The sequence below is a fragment of the Labeo rohita genome, chromosome 8, assembly GCF_022985175.1.
Source record: "Labeo rohita strain BAU-BD-2019 chromosome 8, IGBB_LRoh.1.0, whole genome shotgun sequence".
Lineage (NCBI taxonomy): Eukaryota > Metazoa > Chordata > Actinopteri > Cypriniformes > Cyprinidae > Labeo > Labeo rohita.
The window spans coordinates 1,843,877-1,861,150 of record NC_066876.1 but is presented as its reverse complement, the minus strand read 5'-3'; the positions used below and the strand labels follow the sequence as shown (position 1 = coordinate 1,861,150).

The 17,274-nt window shown below is 40.8% G+C and overlaps 1 protein-coding gene across 1 annotated transcript in view; it reads right to left on the bottom strand.

Moving 5' to 3' along the window:
- Window positions 1-14,533, bottom strand: part of plxnd1 (plexin D1) — a 57,487-nt gene extending 42,954 nt beyond the window's left edge. The window contains exons 1-5 of the mRNA XM_051117743.1: window positions 13,061-14,533; window positions 10,838-11,014; window positions 3,521-3,652; window positions 3,091-3,191; window positions 1,486-1,615 (exon numbers count right to left, since the gene is read on the bottom strand). Coding sequence (XP_050973700.1) covers window positions 1,486-1,615; window positions 3,091-3,191; window positions 3,521-3,652; window positions 10,838-11,014; window positions 13,061-14,287 — 1,767 coding nt within the window. The 5' untranslated portion in view covers window positions 14,288-14,533. The remainder of the gene's footprint in view (window positions 1-1,485; window positions 1,616-3,090; window positions 3,192-3,520; window positions 3,653-10,837; window positions 11,015-13,060) is intronic.
- Between the last annotated feature and the right edge of the window lie 2,741 nt (window positions 14,534-17,274).

The window sequence follows — 17,274 nt, the reverse complement described above, 5'->3', positions numbered from 1 at the left end:
TCATGCTTCCTTCTGCTGACCAGCTTTTTAAAGATGCTGATTTCATTTTCCAGCAGGATTTGGCACCTGCCCACACTGCCCAAAGCACCAAAGGTTGGTTAAATGACCATGCTGTTGGTGTGCTTGACTGGCCAGCAAACTCACCAGACCTGAACCCCATAGAGATTCTATGGGGTATTGTCAAGAGAAAAATGAGAAGCAAGAGACCAAAAAATGCTGATGAGCTGAAGGCCACTGTCAAAAAAACCTGGGCTTCCATACCACCTCAGCAGTGCCACAGACTGATCACCTCCATGCCACGCCGAATTGAGGCAGTCATTAAAGCAAAAGGAGCCCCTACCCAGTATTGAGTACATATACAGTAAATGAACATACTTTCCAGAAGGCCAACAATTCACTAAAAATGTTTTTTTTTATTGGTCTTATGAAGTATTCTAATTTGTTGAGATGTTGGGTTTTTGTTAAATTTGAGCCAAAATCAACACAATTAAAAGAACCAAAGACTTAAACTACTTCAGTCTGTGTGCATTAAATTTGTTTACTACACGAGTTTCACAATTTGAGTTGAATTACTGAAATAAATTAACTTTTCCACGTCATTCTAATTTATTGAGATGCACCTGTACTGTGTTGTTTATTTGCACACATTGTCTCTGTTGTTTCACTTACAATGAATTATGTAAATTAGTTCACTGCACAAACACACTCATAAAATGAGTGCTGACTGCAACAAGCATGATGCGATTGGCCATCTCACAGACGAGATCTGAGCGCAACACTGATCGATCGATCCTCACAGACACATACTAATACTAAATCCTTGGACTAGCAATTGTATTATGTATTCATAATTGGAAATTAATGCAAAAAATACACTTCCAAATGACAAAGACAGAAAAAGACAAACATCTGGAGTAATTTCTCCTGAATAAAGGCAACGTTTTATGATGGGTTATGGGATGATGACTGCTGGTTGTGTATCTTGATGTGTATACTGATAAACAACTACAGTAGTCTGATAACCTGCAGTTTCCCTATTACACATTAAAAATTATGCAAATATATTGTTAACTGTCTGTAATTAGTTTAGTTTATTCTCAAAATTTGGAATTGGTATTGGCAGTACAAGCCTTGATGGTATCAATGTCATATAAATATATCATATTAAACAAACATTATTTACTGAATACTTGCTTTATTCTGATTTCAAATTGTATTAATCATTTAATGTCCGGTGCAATTAATCATAATTAATCAATGACAGCTCTGTGATTAATTAAATCCATAGCCCTAATCTGACATTTCTTGTTTATTAGCTATTGTAACAGATCTGCTCTGTGTCTGAGTGCAGAGAGACGTCAAAACGATGAAACCCTGAGAGGAAACATGTGACTGCAATCTACATGATGCTTTGATTTCACAAAAGCTGTAGTTGAGTGAGTTAGTGTGTGTGTGTGTGTGTGTGTGTGTGTGTGAGTGTCATACCCTCATGTCCGCAGAGCGGCTGATCTCTGAGGGCGTGATGGTCATGGTGGGACACTGCTGGACTCCATCCCCTGCACCAATCCACGAGCGGCCAAGAGTCCCGCTGGAGCAGTCCTTCTGAACCGAACACCTGCAGCACCACACACACTTTAAGCCCACAGAAACACATGGAGTGGCCAGCAACATAAACACATGATGCAGACATGACAGTTTGTGTTTGGAAAACAGGACAGAAAGCATAATGTGCATCTCCAATCATGTGCCTGTGAACACAGGAGAAACAAAGGCTCATGCTTATTTTAGATACTTATGTATATAGAGAAGAGGTGTGACCGACAGATGATCTAAATGTCTCTGCTGGATGAACACAAGCATCAGAGCTGCACATTCACAACGGTGCGGGAAAATGGAGCCTATTTCCAAAATGTAATTTTCATACATTGTGTTATGCATCATGTTTGCTGCATGCTCAAAGTAATACAAGCAATATTCTAACAAAAATGAATCAAAATAAGCCTATGAAGTGAAACATTTTAAAAGCTTTTCAGTCAAAGATTTCATGCTCTGTCTGTAATTATAATCCATAAATCATAAACAGCAGCAGCAAATGTCACAGGTTCAATTTCCACAGAATGAACTGCTCACCATGATGCAGTCTAAGACACTTTGGATGAAATCATCTGCCAAATGCATATACATATTATATAGAAGTGGGCTTGTAACAAACAGCACTATTGACCCCTTTTGTTCCTAAAAAGTCCATTAAGCTAAAGACCCATTGAACACGCATACGAAACAGCATTAACCGAGCTCATTGTGCTCAGAAATCATCCTTTCATTTTATAATGGGGACTATAGGTGAGTAAAGGAGCATGAGGGTCTGTCTATTTTACTGTAGTGAGCAATAAAACACAGAGCTGATGTGGAGAACCTGAAAAACAGAGTCCTGATAGACCTTCAGCCGGAGAAAACATAGAGTCAGAGACGACGGTAAGATACGAGAGCAGCATAAAAAGACGTGACGAAATCAGAGAAACATCCAGACATAAAGTTTAGTCTGAAGAGTTGTGTTTGTTTTTTGTTGAATGGAGGTCAAATCCTTCAAATGTAATCCTATTGTCCAGTTAGTTAGGCGGTCTAATGAAATATGAATTAGAACAGAAATTTTATATAATCAAATGCACTTACAACAGCCGCCTTATCATGTATGCACACACACACACACACACACGCATGGGCTGAAAAGTCTCTCAGTGCAGTTTGACATTTTCCTCTGAAAGAGCCACTATCATGAGAACAATTAGCATGAGACGGATAAATGTGAGAACTGAGTGAAGTGGAGAATTGTTTTGCTGCTTCATCTGAGCCTTTCAAACAGTGACTTTTGATTTCAATTCCAGACATTCAGGAAAACCCTTGAATAAAGATAAACTCTGCAGGCACATGCTTGTGAGCTCAGAAATGATGAAAAAGTACCATATGAGTACCACGTATTCTGCCAATTAAGACGTGGACCTGGAAAGTCATCTGCAACAACATTCCTACTGAGCATTTAGGGTTGTAGCGCTCGTTTATAGTGTGAGTGATGCGAGTGAGATCTTTTACCTTCCCTCCAGTGTACACCAGCCGCAGTGGGCATCGCCGGCGCTCAGACACTCACTGCACGAGCTGTACTGTCCACACGCTGACACCTGAACCCGCAGGAACTAAACACACACACAGACGCTCGTGAGCATCAGACTAACACACAGTCATATGTTGAGTTTCACAGCTCCATCAATGCTCTCACGCGTATGATTATTCACACAATGCTCTCATCACCTCACATGCCAAACTCACTCACGGCTCAATGTGATAAACAGAGCGTCTGCACGCTAAATCACAGGCTTAAAATATCTTTAGAATGTAATAAACCATAATGAGCATTACTGACACACTTTTAGTTGATATTGTCTCGTATTGTGTTTCTGATATTGCTGATGTAAATATAAGGTCGTGAAGTGCGTGCAGCACACTCACAGCTCACAGTACTCACATGGTGTGTGGTCATCAGGTACAGGTAGTTGCGGTCGCTGGGGTCGAAGGTCATGATGTGGTGAACAGGTTCGTTGGCGGCGAGTTTGAGAGACCACTGATTAGCCACAGACAGGTTAGCCAGCAGAGACAGCTGTAGAGAAACACATGATTCAACACACGGCATCCCACAATGCAATGCACACCACATGACCTTCCGTTTCCAATGTGTCGCATCTTTCTCTTGACTCATTAGTTGATCAGACAAGAGTCACAGTTACATTACACTAACTGAACTACAGGTGAATTGATTAAAAAGTACTGTTTCATTTCTAAGATAATGATGACGGCCGAACAGTATGTGACCGTCACGTGTGCTTCTCCTGCTGTGCAAGCTCTATCGGTTAGACAGGACATACTGTATCTCATACTGCTGTTCTGTTCTTCCTCACTGCCTCTCTATGACACCTAGCTTTAAATGAGAAGGCAGCAGATGAGAGGAAAAGCGTGATAATAGTATGGTATCATAATTCACCATAATTAGCATCTTCTGAATGTTGAGAAAAGAGCAGGAGAACAGTTGGTGGGTGTGAAACATTTCTCATCATCGCCAAAATCAACCTTCAGAGACAAAGTGCTAATTGCAAATGTAGACAAGTTTCATCATTTCAGAAAAACACACACTGCTTTCACCTCAACTGCACTCAACAACTGTCTGTATGGATAAAAAAATGGACAGAGTCTGATTATGTGTTTCTAGCTCAAAGCACAACAACATCCAGCACAGGCACTGTAATTGGCTTTTAGGCATTTTGAAAATCAACCACTTTGAGACAAAATCAGATGTGCACATCAAGTTCATGATGTCACACACTCCTATGAAGAAGTCTTGAATCCCCATATATATTTGGAAACAGCGTTTTTGTTTCAATAATGTTTACAAATAGTGAACTCCACACTAGTGTTTTTAAGAGTTTTCCTAAAGTTGCTCTTCCACACTGGCATATCTGAAAACGCTTAAGTCATCTTACGTCTCACGTGTAAAACATCACAAACGCTTACTGAGATCATACAGAGAGACCAGACATACAGTATTAGTTCTCATGCTGCTCTTCTGACACGATCATTGTATTAGTAAAATGTAACAATGGAGTGTCCTGATCGCACTCAATCACCCGTCCATGTTTGCTCTAAACCTGTCATCATGTTTAGCAGCAGCACAGCAGATGCCCCTGAATATTCTGTCAAACTGACAGTGATATACAAAGTAACACTCATCTCGAACAACAATGCCAGGACTATTATAGACGTATATCAGGGTTGCCAACTTTTAAGCTCAGCTTGGAGTGAGTTTTTTTTGTTGTTGTTCTGGAGTGGGGGGGAGGGGGCATCCATGTCTATTTCTATGTATATACTGTACATATAATGGGGAAAAAATGCAGAAGAATGACTTTCTTAGCACCATTTTAAACTTGGTTTAAATTCAGTATTTGCTTGCATTCATTATGTGTACTTATACAAGTATCATTAAAAAAGGTATAAGTTATTAACTTTTTAAATTACACATGTAAAAATATAGTTTAATCATTTCTAGATATTTATTCAAATGAAAACCTTAAAAATAAGTAAGCAGGTATAACCTGCAATATTCTAGATACATGTATATTTAGTAAAAAGCCAAGTTTTAATATAAGTTATTAACCCTTACGAAAATTAACCATGGTTTTATTATAGTAAAAGTGTAGTAGTAATGTTTTTTTGGCGCAATGATTACCAATTGTATAACCATAGTTTTTCTACAAATACCATGGTTAAACTATGGTTAGTGTAGCAAGACCATGGTTAATTTGTGCTTACCATGGTTTAACTATAGTAACCATGTTTTTTTGGTTTTATTTGTAGTAAAACCTAAAGCTTGTCACAGCTCTGATTTTCAGTGGCTCTGGCATTAGCAGAAACGCTCAATTTTTACGATTTACACCACATTACGTGCGTATTTATCGTTTGAATTTAGTATTAAAACTTACAACATTTGAAAGCTGAAACTTTGTTTAAAATCGCAAGCAGGGTTGCCAGTTTGGCGTGAGATTTACATGGGCAGAGTGAGAGCGTGAGACAGAGCCTGAAAGCGTGTCTCACGCCAAATGCATGAGAGTTGGCAATCCTGCATATATGAGAACACCATGCGTCACATGACCAAACATGCATTGTTGTTTTTTAATATCTCTATTTTCACAGTCCACACGGCAACACAAAAACAGCATTTTCAAATACATGGAGAGCATCTCAGCGCAGACAAATGGCCATAATGTTGAGAAAAACTATTTTCACATTTAACCAGATTTTCATTCAGTCCTGATGGTTAAAGGCAAACAAACCTGGCTTGCTGTCCTCAGTGGAGGCTCCAACCCGAGGCTCGGCTTGAGCTCCGAGTTCAAGCCCCCATTGCTGTACTACATAGAGGGAGAATAACAGAAATAGAAGAGGAGATGGGGAGGTGTAACTGATGTTGGGACGGTGCAGTGAGAGCTGCTTATATATGATGATTGACAGGACTGAATGATTAGGCTCCTCCCAAACCTACATGGAGAACTTCATAATGTGAATATAGTCTAACACGCATGTGTGTGTGTGTGTGTGTGTGTGTGTCCTGCGGGTGGTTTGATGATGCTGCTGATGGTTTCAGGAGTGTGTGTAATGTGATTTGGGATGGTGAGATAAGCTTATTTAGGGATCTGTGTTAGTAGAGTCTAATTCAATTAGAGCTCAACCTCTGCTTATCCATCTGTCCTTCTATCTGTCCATCCTGTCTGTCGTTCTGTCTATATATATATGTCTGTCTGTTCATGTGTTCATATATACAGTACTAGCACTTACATTCATGCTTGCAGGCAGCTGCACTGTACAGAATAAAGTAAGCTTTGTTTTATCTTTCACAGGGCTTTGGTTCGGACACACACACACACACACACACACACACACACACAAAGGGCTCTTCTAAAAGAAAAGAGACTGTACTGTACTGTTTGCATTCATAAACGTCCTCCACATTTCACTCAGACTACTACTTAAACGAAACAGAAATCATTATTAACATTAACACATCAGCAGCTCTTCACTGACAATTTCAAGGATAGTTTGAAACACCAATCTGTGGAGTCAGCCAATCATAATGCTGCTCATTTACATACAGAAGTCTTAAAGGTACAGCAGCTGCTGTATAACTGTAACCTGAACCTGATTATGAAAAGCAAGAAACCCTGACTCACATCTAAAGTGGACTTCACAGAGAAAAAGAATGAAATGCTGGAATATTAATAAAATGTAGAATATGAGCACTTCAAACTGTCATATAAGCGGTACATACACACAAATCACAATCAGATATGCAACTACCCACATTATCGCTGTGTTCACAAGCTCTAAACCTGCACAGTATAATCAGTTAGATTATAATGCATCTGTGAAAGGATAGAGCAGCTTCTGTTCAGAGTGTTCAACACACTGCAGACTTTGGTCATAAACATAATCTCAAAAATGCTGTGGGAGAAACACCAGAAACAGAAAACATACTATAAAACTAGTAAACAAAAGAGGAAAACGAGCAGAACACACCAAGATATTACTGTACCTAGATATTATACAGTGTTACATATGTATGAACATAGTTTATACTACTTTATACCATGCTATTACTGCCTGAGGCCATCACTATACTTTTAGAGACACATCAGTAGTGTTGTGTAGATTTGATGTAGGAGTGTTGGATCTTAAACACACACACACACGTGTAAGCAGAGCCGTACATCTGGAGCAGACGTCGTCCCTGTTTCTTGGCAGGGAAACAAAAAGCCTTTTCTGAGCTCTTTACACAAGACTCCCCGCAGCCAGATACTCCTTATCTGTGTGAATGAAACACTCTGAAGGAGCTTGGCGGGTTCATCTGCTGGATCTGAGGAGCTCTGACACACCTTCCTGGAATCTGGCCCTAATTACAGCTCTTTGTTCAGACGTTTGAGGCTCGCAGATGTTTTCTAAGGCCGTGTGCACATGAATAATCTGTAGCCAGGGCTTCGGCTTTGTGTGCGAGGAGCTGTGCGGTTCATGTTTTGCCTACAGCGTGAGAATCAAACGTCCCCACAGAGGCGCCACAACAGGGACGGGAAACGACTTCATAAACACACGAAATAATGCTTTCATGACAATGCAAAAAATGCAAGGTTTAGCGCCGGAGGAGTCTATTAACATATTTACTGACATATTGATGGAGACATACTGATATACAAATTGTAATTAAACTTTATTTGGAGTACTACTTGTGCACAATGCACATTTCTTAATATTAAGCCTAAAATATGTTTTATGTCAATAGTTCCACTTTAGCACAATCAAATATACTTCATTATATCTTTAGTTGGACTTCACCACTACTTCCACACAAAGTGCATTAAGTACAAAATTAGTTGTTACAATTTAGCAGACTTTAAAGTAGTTTAGTATACTAAAAGTACAATTGAAAGGTAGTTTTATTAAGTACATAATATGTAAATGTATTTGTAGTATACTTAGCATGAAATAAACATATTTTAAATACATTTTAGTATATTTATTTTTCAGAAGAGTAAATATCATTAGTACAAAAACAAGCGGTCAACTGACAGTCCTTACAGCAGCAAACGTGTGTTTGGGTTTACGTTTTTTTTTAAAGGCAAATGCACACACACCATCTGAAGAGCAGATGACTGTGGCTGATATAATGCCAATATGTGATTTACATTTATGCATTTAGACACTTTTATCCGAAATGAGATGCACACAAAATTGATGTATATAAACAAATATATATACTTAAACATTAACACACCATTTATTTACATTTACTTGGAAACAGAAAATGTGCAATTTCCATTTTAACAGTGGCAGATTTTGGAACTGACAGTAGAAGGATGATTTCTGTTGTGTATATATTTCTATAATTCGTCGCTATAGAATTATAAGGTTCCATCTGCATTCTAAGCATTTTTGAGATATTGAGCTTCAAAGTTTTTGCGTTCCATAGATTTCTGGAGATAGAACCATTTTTGTTTTCTAAAAAGAGGCCCAAAATGCACACGCTTACAAAACAAACATCACATAATGTAAATAAGTTGTCACAGAATAAGAATATGTGAATAATGCAATTTTGACAAAAATGTAAGATAGAACCTTATAATTCTAAGGTGACGAATTGTGTATCTTCTAATATTGGGTATGTGGATCTATACTATGAAAGTGAATAACTGTATGGCACAGTATTTACATGTCCAGTAGAGCCACAGCTGCTTTCCTACAGGAACTACCTGGAACGAGAGCGCTGACAGCACATCTGAAGGGAACACAGCTCCTCAACACAAAACCTGAGCGGTTCCCGTAAACAGATGCCGAGAGGACTTTAACAGTGGGAAAAAGGCTCATGATAACAGAGCTCATCTCATACGGCTGAACGGCCTTTACAGCCGACCCTCTGTGTAAAGAAGCACAACAAGCACACACACAGACAAAAGGAGATGGACAGCAGCAGGACATGCGGCCTGGACCACCAGGAATGCTTTACTCAAGGTTTGTGTACAGGGCAAACAGCTCTAAGAGCATACCATCAAATATTTGAACCGCTGTTTCTATGTGCTGTAACATGGATGCTGTATGTGTTCACAGCACTGCAGATATGAAATACACAAACTTTTATCTTTAAGAGACTTTATGTGGTGTGTATATATATATATATATATATATATCTGGTTTGGTGTATAGTAGGAATGCATCAGTATGTTAGACTAGTCCACCAAGTAGTTAAAGGAGAAGTCCACTTCCAAAACAAAGATTCACATACAATGTACTCACCTCATTGTCATCTAAGATGTTCATGTCTTTCTGTCTTCAGTCGTAAAGAAATTATGTTTTTTGAGGAAAACATTTCTGCATTTTCTTCATATAATGGACTGATATGGTGCCCCGAGTTTGAACTTCCAAAATGCAGTTTAAATAGGGCTTCAAACGATCACAAATGCGGTTGTAAAGGGTCTTATGTAGCGAAACGATCGGCTATTTTCATTTAAAAAAATACAATTTAAATACTTTTTAATCTCAAATGCTCGTCTTGTCTTTCTCTCCATGAACTCTGTGTATTCTGGCTCAAGACAGTTAGGGTATGTCGAAAATCTCCAATCTTATTTTCTCCCTCAACTTCAAAAATCATTTCAAAATCATCCTACATCGCTGCAGAAGTACCGACACAGTCTTTGCAAAGTGAACATGCAAAGAAGATCAAACAACCCTAACAAAAAAGCTAAATATAGCGATATAGGACGATTTTGAAGTTGAGGGAGAACATGAGATGGGAGTTTTCCGACATACACTAACTGTCACGAACCGGAAAAAAAACAGCCCATGCAGAGTAAGACAAGGCGAGCATTTGACATTAAAAAGTATATAAATTGTATTATTTATATAAAAATAACCAATCGTTTCGCTAGATAAGACCCTTTTTCCTCGGCTGGGATCATTTGCAACAACATTTGTGATCGTTTGAAGCCGCATTTAAACTGCATTGTGGAAGTTCAAAATCGGGGCACCATATCAGCCCATTATATGGAGGGAAATACTGAAATGTTTTCCTCAAAAAACATAATTTCTTTACGACTGAAGAAAGAAAGACATGAACATCTTGGATGACAAGGGGGTAAGTACATTATTTGTAAATTGTTGCTCTGGAAGTGGACCTCTCCTTTAATTAGCAAGTTTAGTGTGTTGTTATTCAGGTATTTGTGTTAGCTTTAATATCTGTTCGCGGGTGTATATAAGTAGTGTCTGTTGTTTGATTTTTGGATCTCGTACAGCATTTGGACCCGGAAATGGTGACGTGTGACTCGTGTGGTGTTTCATGTGTCATTATAATCTTTAATCAAAACATTAACTTCCTTTCATGCAATAACATTGCTATAATATGACAACAATCCCTCCAGCAGCCTGTCACTCACACGAGATCACAGCAATTAGCAAACCACAGCTATTCAATCCAATCCCACTGGACAAAATCAAGCCATTTCACTCACAACCTCTGTTTTATGTTAACTTTAGCGGGCAGATAAAACGCTGCAGCTACAGCCATCAAAGCACAAATTCACTGCCTTCAACCACAGATTTCAGCTTGTTCCTGTCAGTCCTGGTAGTAATCACTCTTCCTATTGTTATGCTTAATCTGCAGGTCTCTGTTTTTTGTCTGTCTTTGATAGTTTTGTGCAAAAATTGTGTAGTTTCACACATTTCTGATATCTGGTATGATGTAACACATGTATCTCACCTTTCGCAGTCGGCCCCTGCTGGTCCCCAGGAACACAACGGTGCGGTTGTGGACGTTGTCCACGGCAATAGAGCTGAGGCCCGGGGCCTCGTAGATGGGTAGGGCCCTCAGGGGCTTCCTCAGGGCCAGCGGGTGCTGGAGGTGTGCGGCCCCACAGTTCAGCTGCTCCTCCTGAAGCTGAAACAGAGAACGCACGGAGGTGAGGGACATTAGACTGAGCGCTGCACCGGTGATGAGTCCTGCCTCTGCTGTGGGATTTCAGGGGTTTTATTCAGCTGCTAGCAGCCGCTAGGGTGTTCTTTGTGTTTGCTCAATGAAGTCAAAAGAGCCTCTGCGATATTCTCATCTCTCTTTATGATGTTTATACCTGTTCATTTTGTCATGCCAAATGAAAAGCATAAGTGGCTTAGACAGTAATAGCGCAGCACCATCGCTCCATCGCTCCTGACGCACAGGACGGGTCACATTACTGAGGGTCAGGGGTTACTCAGATCCGTAACCCTAAAAATGAAAACTAAATCTAAACACCACTAATAAGCAATTAAACTGCGAATGAAAAACGCAGCCGTCTTTAACCTTTAGCACGCTGATGAATCTATTGTTGAATCAGAAGGGTTCTGCTGTGCGCTGGCTTCATTAAAGACACGTTCACACGTATGTTTTCATAAGCGTAGAGCGAGAGGTTCATGGCAGGGTGACGGGAACTTGAGCGGGGGAGAGAAAGAATTCGGCGGAGAAGTTTTTCTCACAAGTTTCTCCCCCTCAGCGCTGTGACCTCCTGCGCTCCTGCAGACTGCAATCTATCAGATCCGCCACAGACACGCTGAGCTGGAGCAGCATTACACTGATCTGAACGAAACAAGCTCAACACGAGCCTCGTACCGGAGCACGGACACGGTCCTGCTGTGATGTCATCATGAGCATAAGCAACGAGAGCAGGGCTGGAGGAGGCCTCAGTGTGGCCTTTGGGAAAGACTGAGTTACAAAAAAGAGCTACACAAGCACAAAGACAACTGCACAAAAGCTACGCTAAATAAACACCAAACTGCCATGTGCTTCTTATAAAACTTCATAATAAAAACAGTATGTTTTTGTAAACGATCTGCTCCAAATGCTAAAGTTTTTTTTTATATTACAGGAAATTCACATCAGATTTGCGCATAACATCTGAGCTGTATTGTTATCAGCCATACATTTAAACAAGCTGGATTATGTTGATCTTAACCGCGGTCCTGAGTTCACAGTATGTCATGAGGTGGAAATAGACAGGATGTTCTGTGGCTGCTAAAACACCACAATGGTCAAAGTTTTCATCATAAACTTCAGAAATCATTCACACTGATATGTAATATCAATACCACAGCACAATGAATGTGATTTAACTCTGGTAATAATTCATAGCTCATTAGTTCATGTACATAAACAGGGTGAACCAAACTAAAGTTTTAATAGATTTGAGAAGCAGCACTATGAAAGACTTTATTAGACTATTTAATTAGTCTTTATTTAAACAGAGCTTATTATGATCCTAAATGTACAAGAATTGCGTTGTATTTGACAAATGCAGACAGTATTTTACAGATTATAACAATATGATGGATGTAATTTAAATGCAACTGTAATTTTGTAGAATTAGCCTTACAATCCAGATAAAAAGGACCAGGCTGGTTTTAGTTGCATTTTCCAGAAGGGGTTTCAGAAACCTCCACATCTGAGCATAAAACACATAATAACTATCATATCCATGGGAATAATGTGGGTGGGTCCGATATCATAGGTCCACAAACGTGGGTGGGTCCTGTCCCACCCACATTCAATGGTTCCGACGCCCATGATCATATCGATTAATGTGAGGTAAATAAAAAAATCCCTAATGGCCTTTGGGACAATTATTAATTCTCGTAACTTTCTGACTGACTCCTGATATTTAACAGACAATCAGTCATTGCGTTTACGTTTAAATTTAAAAAGAGTGGAAGGTTCGATTTATGTGGCACAGGAACTGAGCGCTATTTCATTATTTACAGTTAAAATTCTGCAATTCATTTTTAAAAGCGCAAATATTCCACGCATACTTGTAATATAATTAAGCTCACTGGTCAATGTTCATTCAGGTATAAATGATGACTTTAATGTATTTTCGCACGCTGTGTTCAGCTGTGAAGTTAAATCCTTGGTTTATCATAAAAGCACGAAAGTTGTGTTCCAATCGCGCGCTCTTACCTTGATTGGCCCCTTGCGCTCGCACTCGGCCCCGGAGCCCTGGATGACGCTGTCCAGCACCTGCACGTCGCTATTCGGCCCGTTCGAGCAGTTGCGGCGTCCCTGGCGGATCATCTCCTCCACGTCCGCCACTAGGAACGCGCACACGGCCGACTGGCCGCCCGCCCGGGCGAACACCCCAAACAGATAGGGCTCCGGAGCCGCCGCGCTCTGCGCGTCGCTGATGTCCGCGGGGTAGATGGAGAGCAGCCGGTTGTAGATATTCCCGCTAGATCCGCACTGAATGCCCATCTGGATGTAGGACTCGGTGAGTTTGCGGCTCTCCGAGGACCTGCGGGGACCGTCCGTGTCCAGGCAGATACGCGCCAGGATGCTGTTGGGCTGGCTCTCCTTCAGACCCGTGTTGGCGTCGTTGTTGATGGCGATGTACGAGTAGCTCTTGTGCACGAAGGCGTGCACGAAGTTGAGCTTGTTCTTCTGCTTGACTTCTTGCTTGATCTTGAAGACGTTGTCCTCGGACGGGTTGATGTCGTAGGTGAAGAGCCGGCTGAGGTCCTTCGTGTTGAGCGAGCGGATGGCGATCTCGGGCGTGTTCTCGAAGCGCAGGTCCTCTTTGCTGTGGTTCTTGGGGAAGTACTCGGTCCCCATGCCCGTGTACGTCGCTCCCACCAGCAGCCGCGGCGCGCCGCCGTGACTCCGAAAGATGAGCCCGACGGTGCTCGCGTTCTCGTGGTTGGCCACGATGTTGAGCATGCTTGGGAACACGGTGGCCCCGTCCTGCGGGAACTTGACGGCCACCCGGGACACGTTGTTCATGCTGCGCAGCTCGCAGAAACCTTGGTACACCGAGCCGCAGGCCAGCAGCACGCCCTGCTCGCGGTCCAGCGCGAGGAGCTTGTTGTGGTTGTCCGTGAGCCTCTTCTCGTGCTCGCACATCGCCTGCGGCAGCTGCGGAGCGTGGCACAGCGGGTTGTCCCGCACGGGTCCCGTGCGCATCTCCACCTCCCTGGCGAGCGTGGCGTTCAGCTGGTACAGGCTGTTGACCGCGGCCAGGTACACCCGGCGGGACACCGCGTCCACCACGAAGTTATTAGTGCGGTTGGGAGACGCGAACGCCTGTTGAATCTGCAGCGCGCCGGCAGAGCGCGTCTGGAGAGCCGCTAGAAACGCGGCGAAAAGCGTCGCTAAAAGCCCGAGAGAGGATCTGTCCGCTGTAGAAGGAGGCATTTTTCCTTCTGGCTGGCTTCCGCGGGTTCTGGACGGAGAGGCGCATTGAGCCAGCGGAAAAGAGCGCAACTATCCGGGAGGAAAGACTGTTTCCTGCCGCACGCCCGAGCGCCGAATGACGTGATGAGGAGCCTCTGCTTCCTTATAGCGACTCTCGCAGCTCTCGGCGCTCAGCGTCGCTCTGGAGAGAGCGCGGATCTGTCCGTCCGATAGCCTCACCGTTACGTGGGTTAATTAACTGAGAAAATATGTAAAATATAGCGCTAATATATTCATACAGCCTAGCGTGGTATATTTCTGCTACTCCAGTATACTTCAGAGAATAGCCCGCAGCAAGCCTATGTTCTCCAAAAAAAAGAAAAAAAAAAAAAAGAAAACACACACAAAAAAAGTGTGATGATAAACAGTGTTAGAACTTCACCAAAAGTCCTTCATGAGAAAAGACTTTGGATGGTGCTGTGATGCTCTCATGAATTCGGATGAAAGAAAGTTTACAGGTCTCGAAAAGCTTTTGCTCACTATTTGATTCTAAAAAGTGGGATAAACAGCTGACACACAGTGCTAAAACAGGGTACTAAATTTATTATCAGGCATTTATAAAGTAGGTCTGCTTTAAATAATACTGGTACTGTTTGATCGGCAAACTTATATTGTTTATGATCACCAGCAAAAAAGATTTTAACTTCAATTAACATCAATTATCTGATGCACACCAATAGTCAACTGTCAAGAAATGACTGCAAATCAGTTGTAACAGATATCACAACTGTACAGGTTTAACTAAACTTGCGAGGTCCAAAATGTTCTCACAATTCACTAATATAGTGAAACCTGTTGAACACAGACTAGTGACCTGGACCTCACTTAAAATGGCTTTTTCTTCAAGCCTGGCATTAAACATATTTTAACATTGTCAAAGGAGAATTTTGAATGTCTGTGGTTGTATTATAAGTACAGATTAGTTGTGTAAGTGAGTTACTGGCTGGCGCTGAACTTTCACCTGGTCCTCATGTTCCTTTATCTTTCCAATTAGTCACGCAGATCCTGAGTCCTGTGATCCACAGCATACGGCAGCAAGAGACAAGCTAAAGTGCTGCCATATGTGCGCGACGCCGGTCACAGGTCCTTACACAGACTCCAGCGTATGTTTGCTCTCATACATATTTAACAGACAGAATAATTAAGTATGAAAAACTATATCCATAACTGGACTCTCCATCAGTGTGGCAGGGCTGTATGGGGCTCCTGTTTCTAACCATTTCTAATTATTGCTTTTAAAATTGTTAAATATGTTGCTTTTTTCACTTTTTACAGAACACAAGAAGCTAATTATACTACAATAATACACAATTACCACAAACAGTGTTAATAAACTAAACCAATAAACAAGTAATAATAATAATATGCTCAAATTAGTAAATTTGTATATAAATTCATATATATATATATATATATACAGTACTGTGCAAAAGTTTTAGGCCACTAGTATTTTCACCAGCTAAAAAATGGTTTAAAGTAAATTATTTCTATCTTTTGCTGTAGTGTGTCAGTAAAAAATATGGGTTTACATTTCCAAACATTCTGTTTGCCATTAATTGTAATAATCTAGTGAGATTTTTGTTTGCACAAGGAGTCTGACAACAGCCAGTGCTCCACAGTGAGATCTGATCTCATCATCATCCAGTCTGTCTCTGGAATGACATGAAGACACAGAACCGTTTATGGTTCTGAAGACACAGAACCGTTTATGTATGTGTGTGTGTATAAATATATATATATATATATATATATATATATATATATATATATATATTTATACACACACACATACATAAACGGTATCCAGATGGCACCCATTTGATGGCAGTCATTCTAAACAAGAAGCTAGTATCATACATTCAGTACAGACACAATGCAAGCCACAGTGCAAATAAATAAACCAACAAGACTTGTTTCTCCTGAGGATGAGGAGGCAAACTGTTGTCACATGAGGATGAGAGGACCAGTGAACGGACATGACTTCAGCATGACCAGTGCTCTGTGATTAACAGATTGGGATTTTAAAATAGAATGGGATCTTTTCATGATTAATGCACTCACAAACTAAAATTGAAAAAGTTTATTAAACTAAACTATAAAGTTTATCATTAGCTAGAAACGGGATTGCCATTACAAATCCACATAACTTTCTATGACATTTTAGAATATGACCTGTTTTCAATGCCTAAAATCATCATGGCATTTTCATGGTTTGCCATGGTGGACTAATAATTTAATGACTAAAACTTGCTCAGGTCAGTTCTTCATTTCTGTGTTTCTGTTGAACAGCAGCTGTAGTCTACATTCACATGATGTTGTTCAGGAAATGACCGTTATAGTAACAATGAATCGAACCCTACACAGTTCAGAGTGTCTGAAGTATTTCAGACCGTAAAACCCGTCAGGAGAAATCAACTTGTGCTGTAAAGGAAGAGGGAAACAATGCGAGAGTGAGATACAAAGCCCCAAATCCTCCTCTTCCCTCCGGCCGGAGCAGCTGCACGGCACCGCTCACGACCTGCTTCCGGTCCGATAACGCACCGCGGTCACGTGACAGACATTCTGCAATATGCAGGTTCGGTCCATCTCACTGCAAAACTCTGGCAAAACATGAAGTCATCAAATTCATTAAGTCAGTGTAACAGAAGTCACAGTGTGCAAATTATTCACTTTAGGAGGGGGAAAAAAATCCAGGCTACTGTCGTCAGAGAGAAAAACAATCCATCTTAAAGAAAACTATGACATATTTTTGTACTACAGAGGGCTACACTGTAATAAAGTGTTAAAGAGTGAATTTAGATGATCTAGTTTAATTTTACAAAGACCTATAACATTCACTCAGCTTTCAATTAAATGTTAAGAAGAAAAACGCCTAACGTAGATGAGGCTTGTTGTGACACTTATTTCCTCACGGAAGTGTAAAGTTTCTTTACATTGGATATCAAACA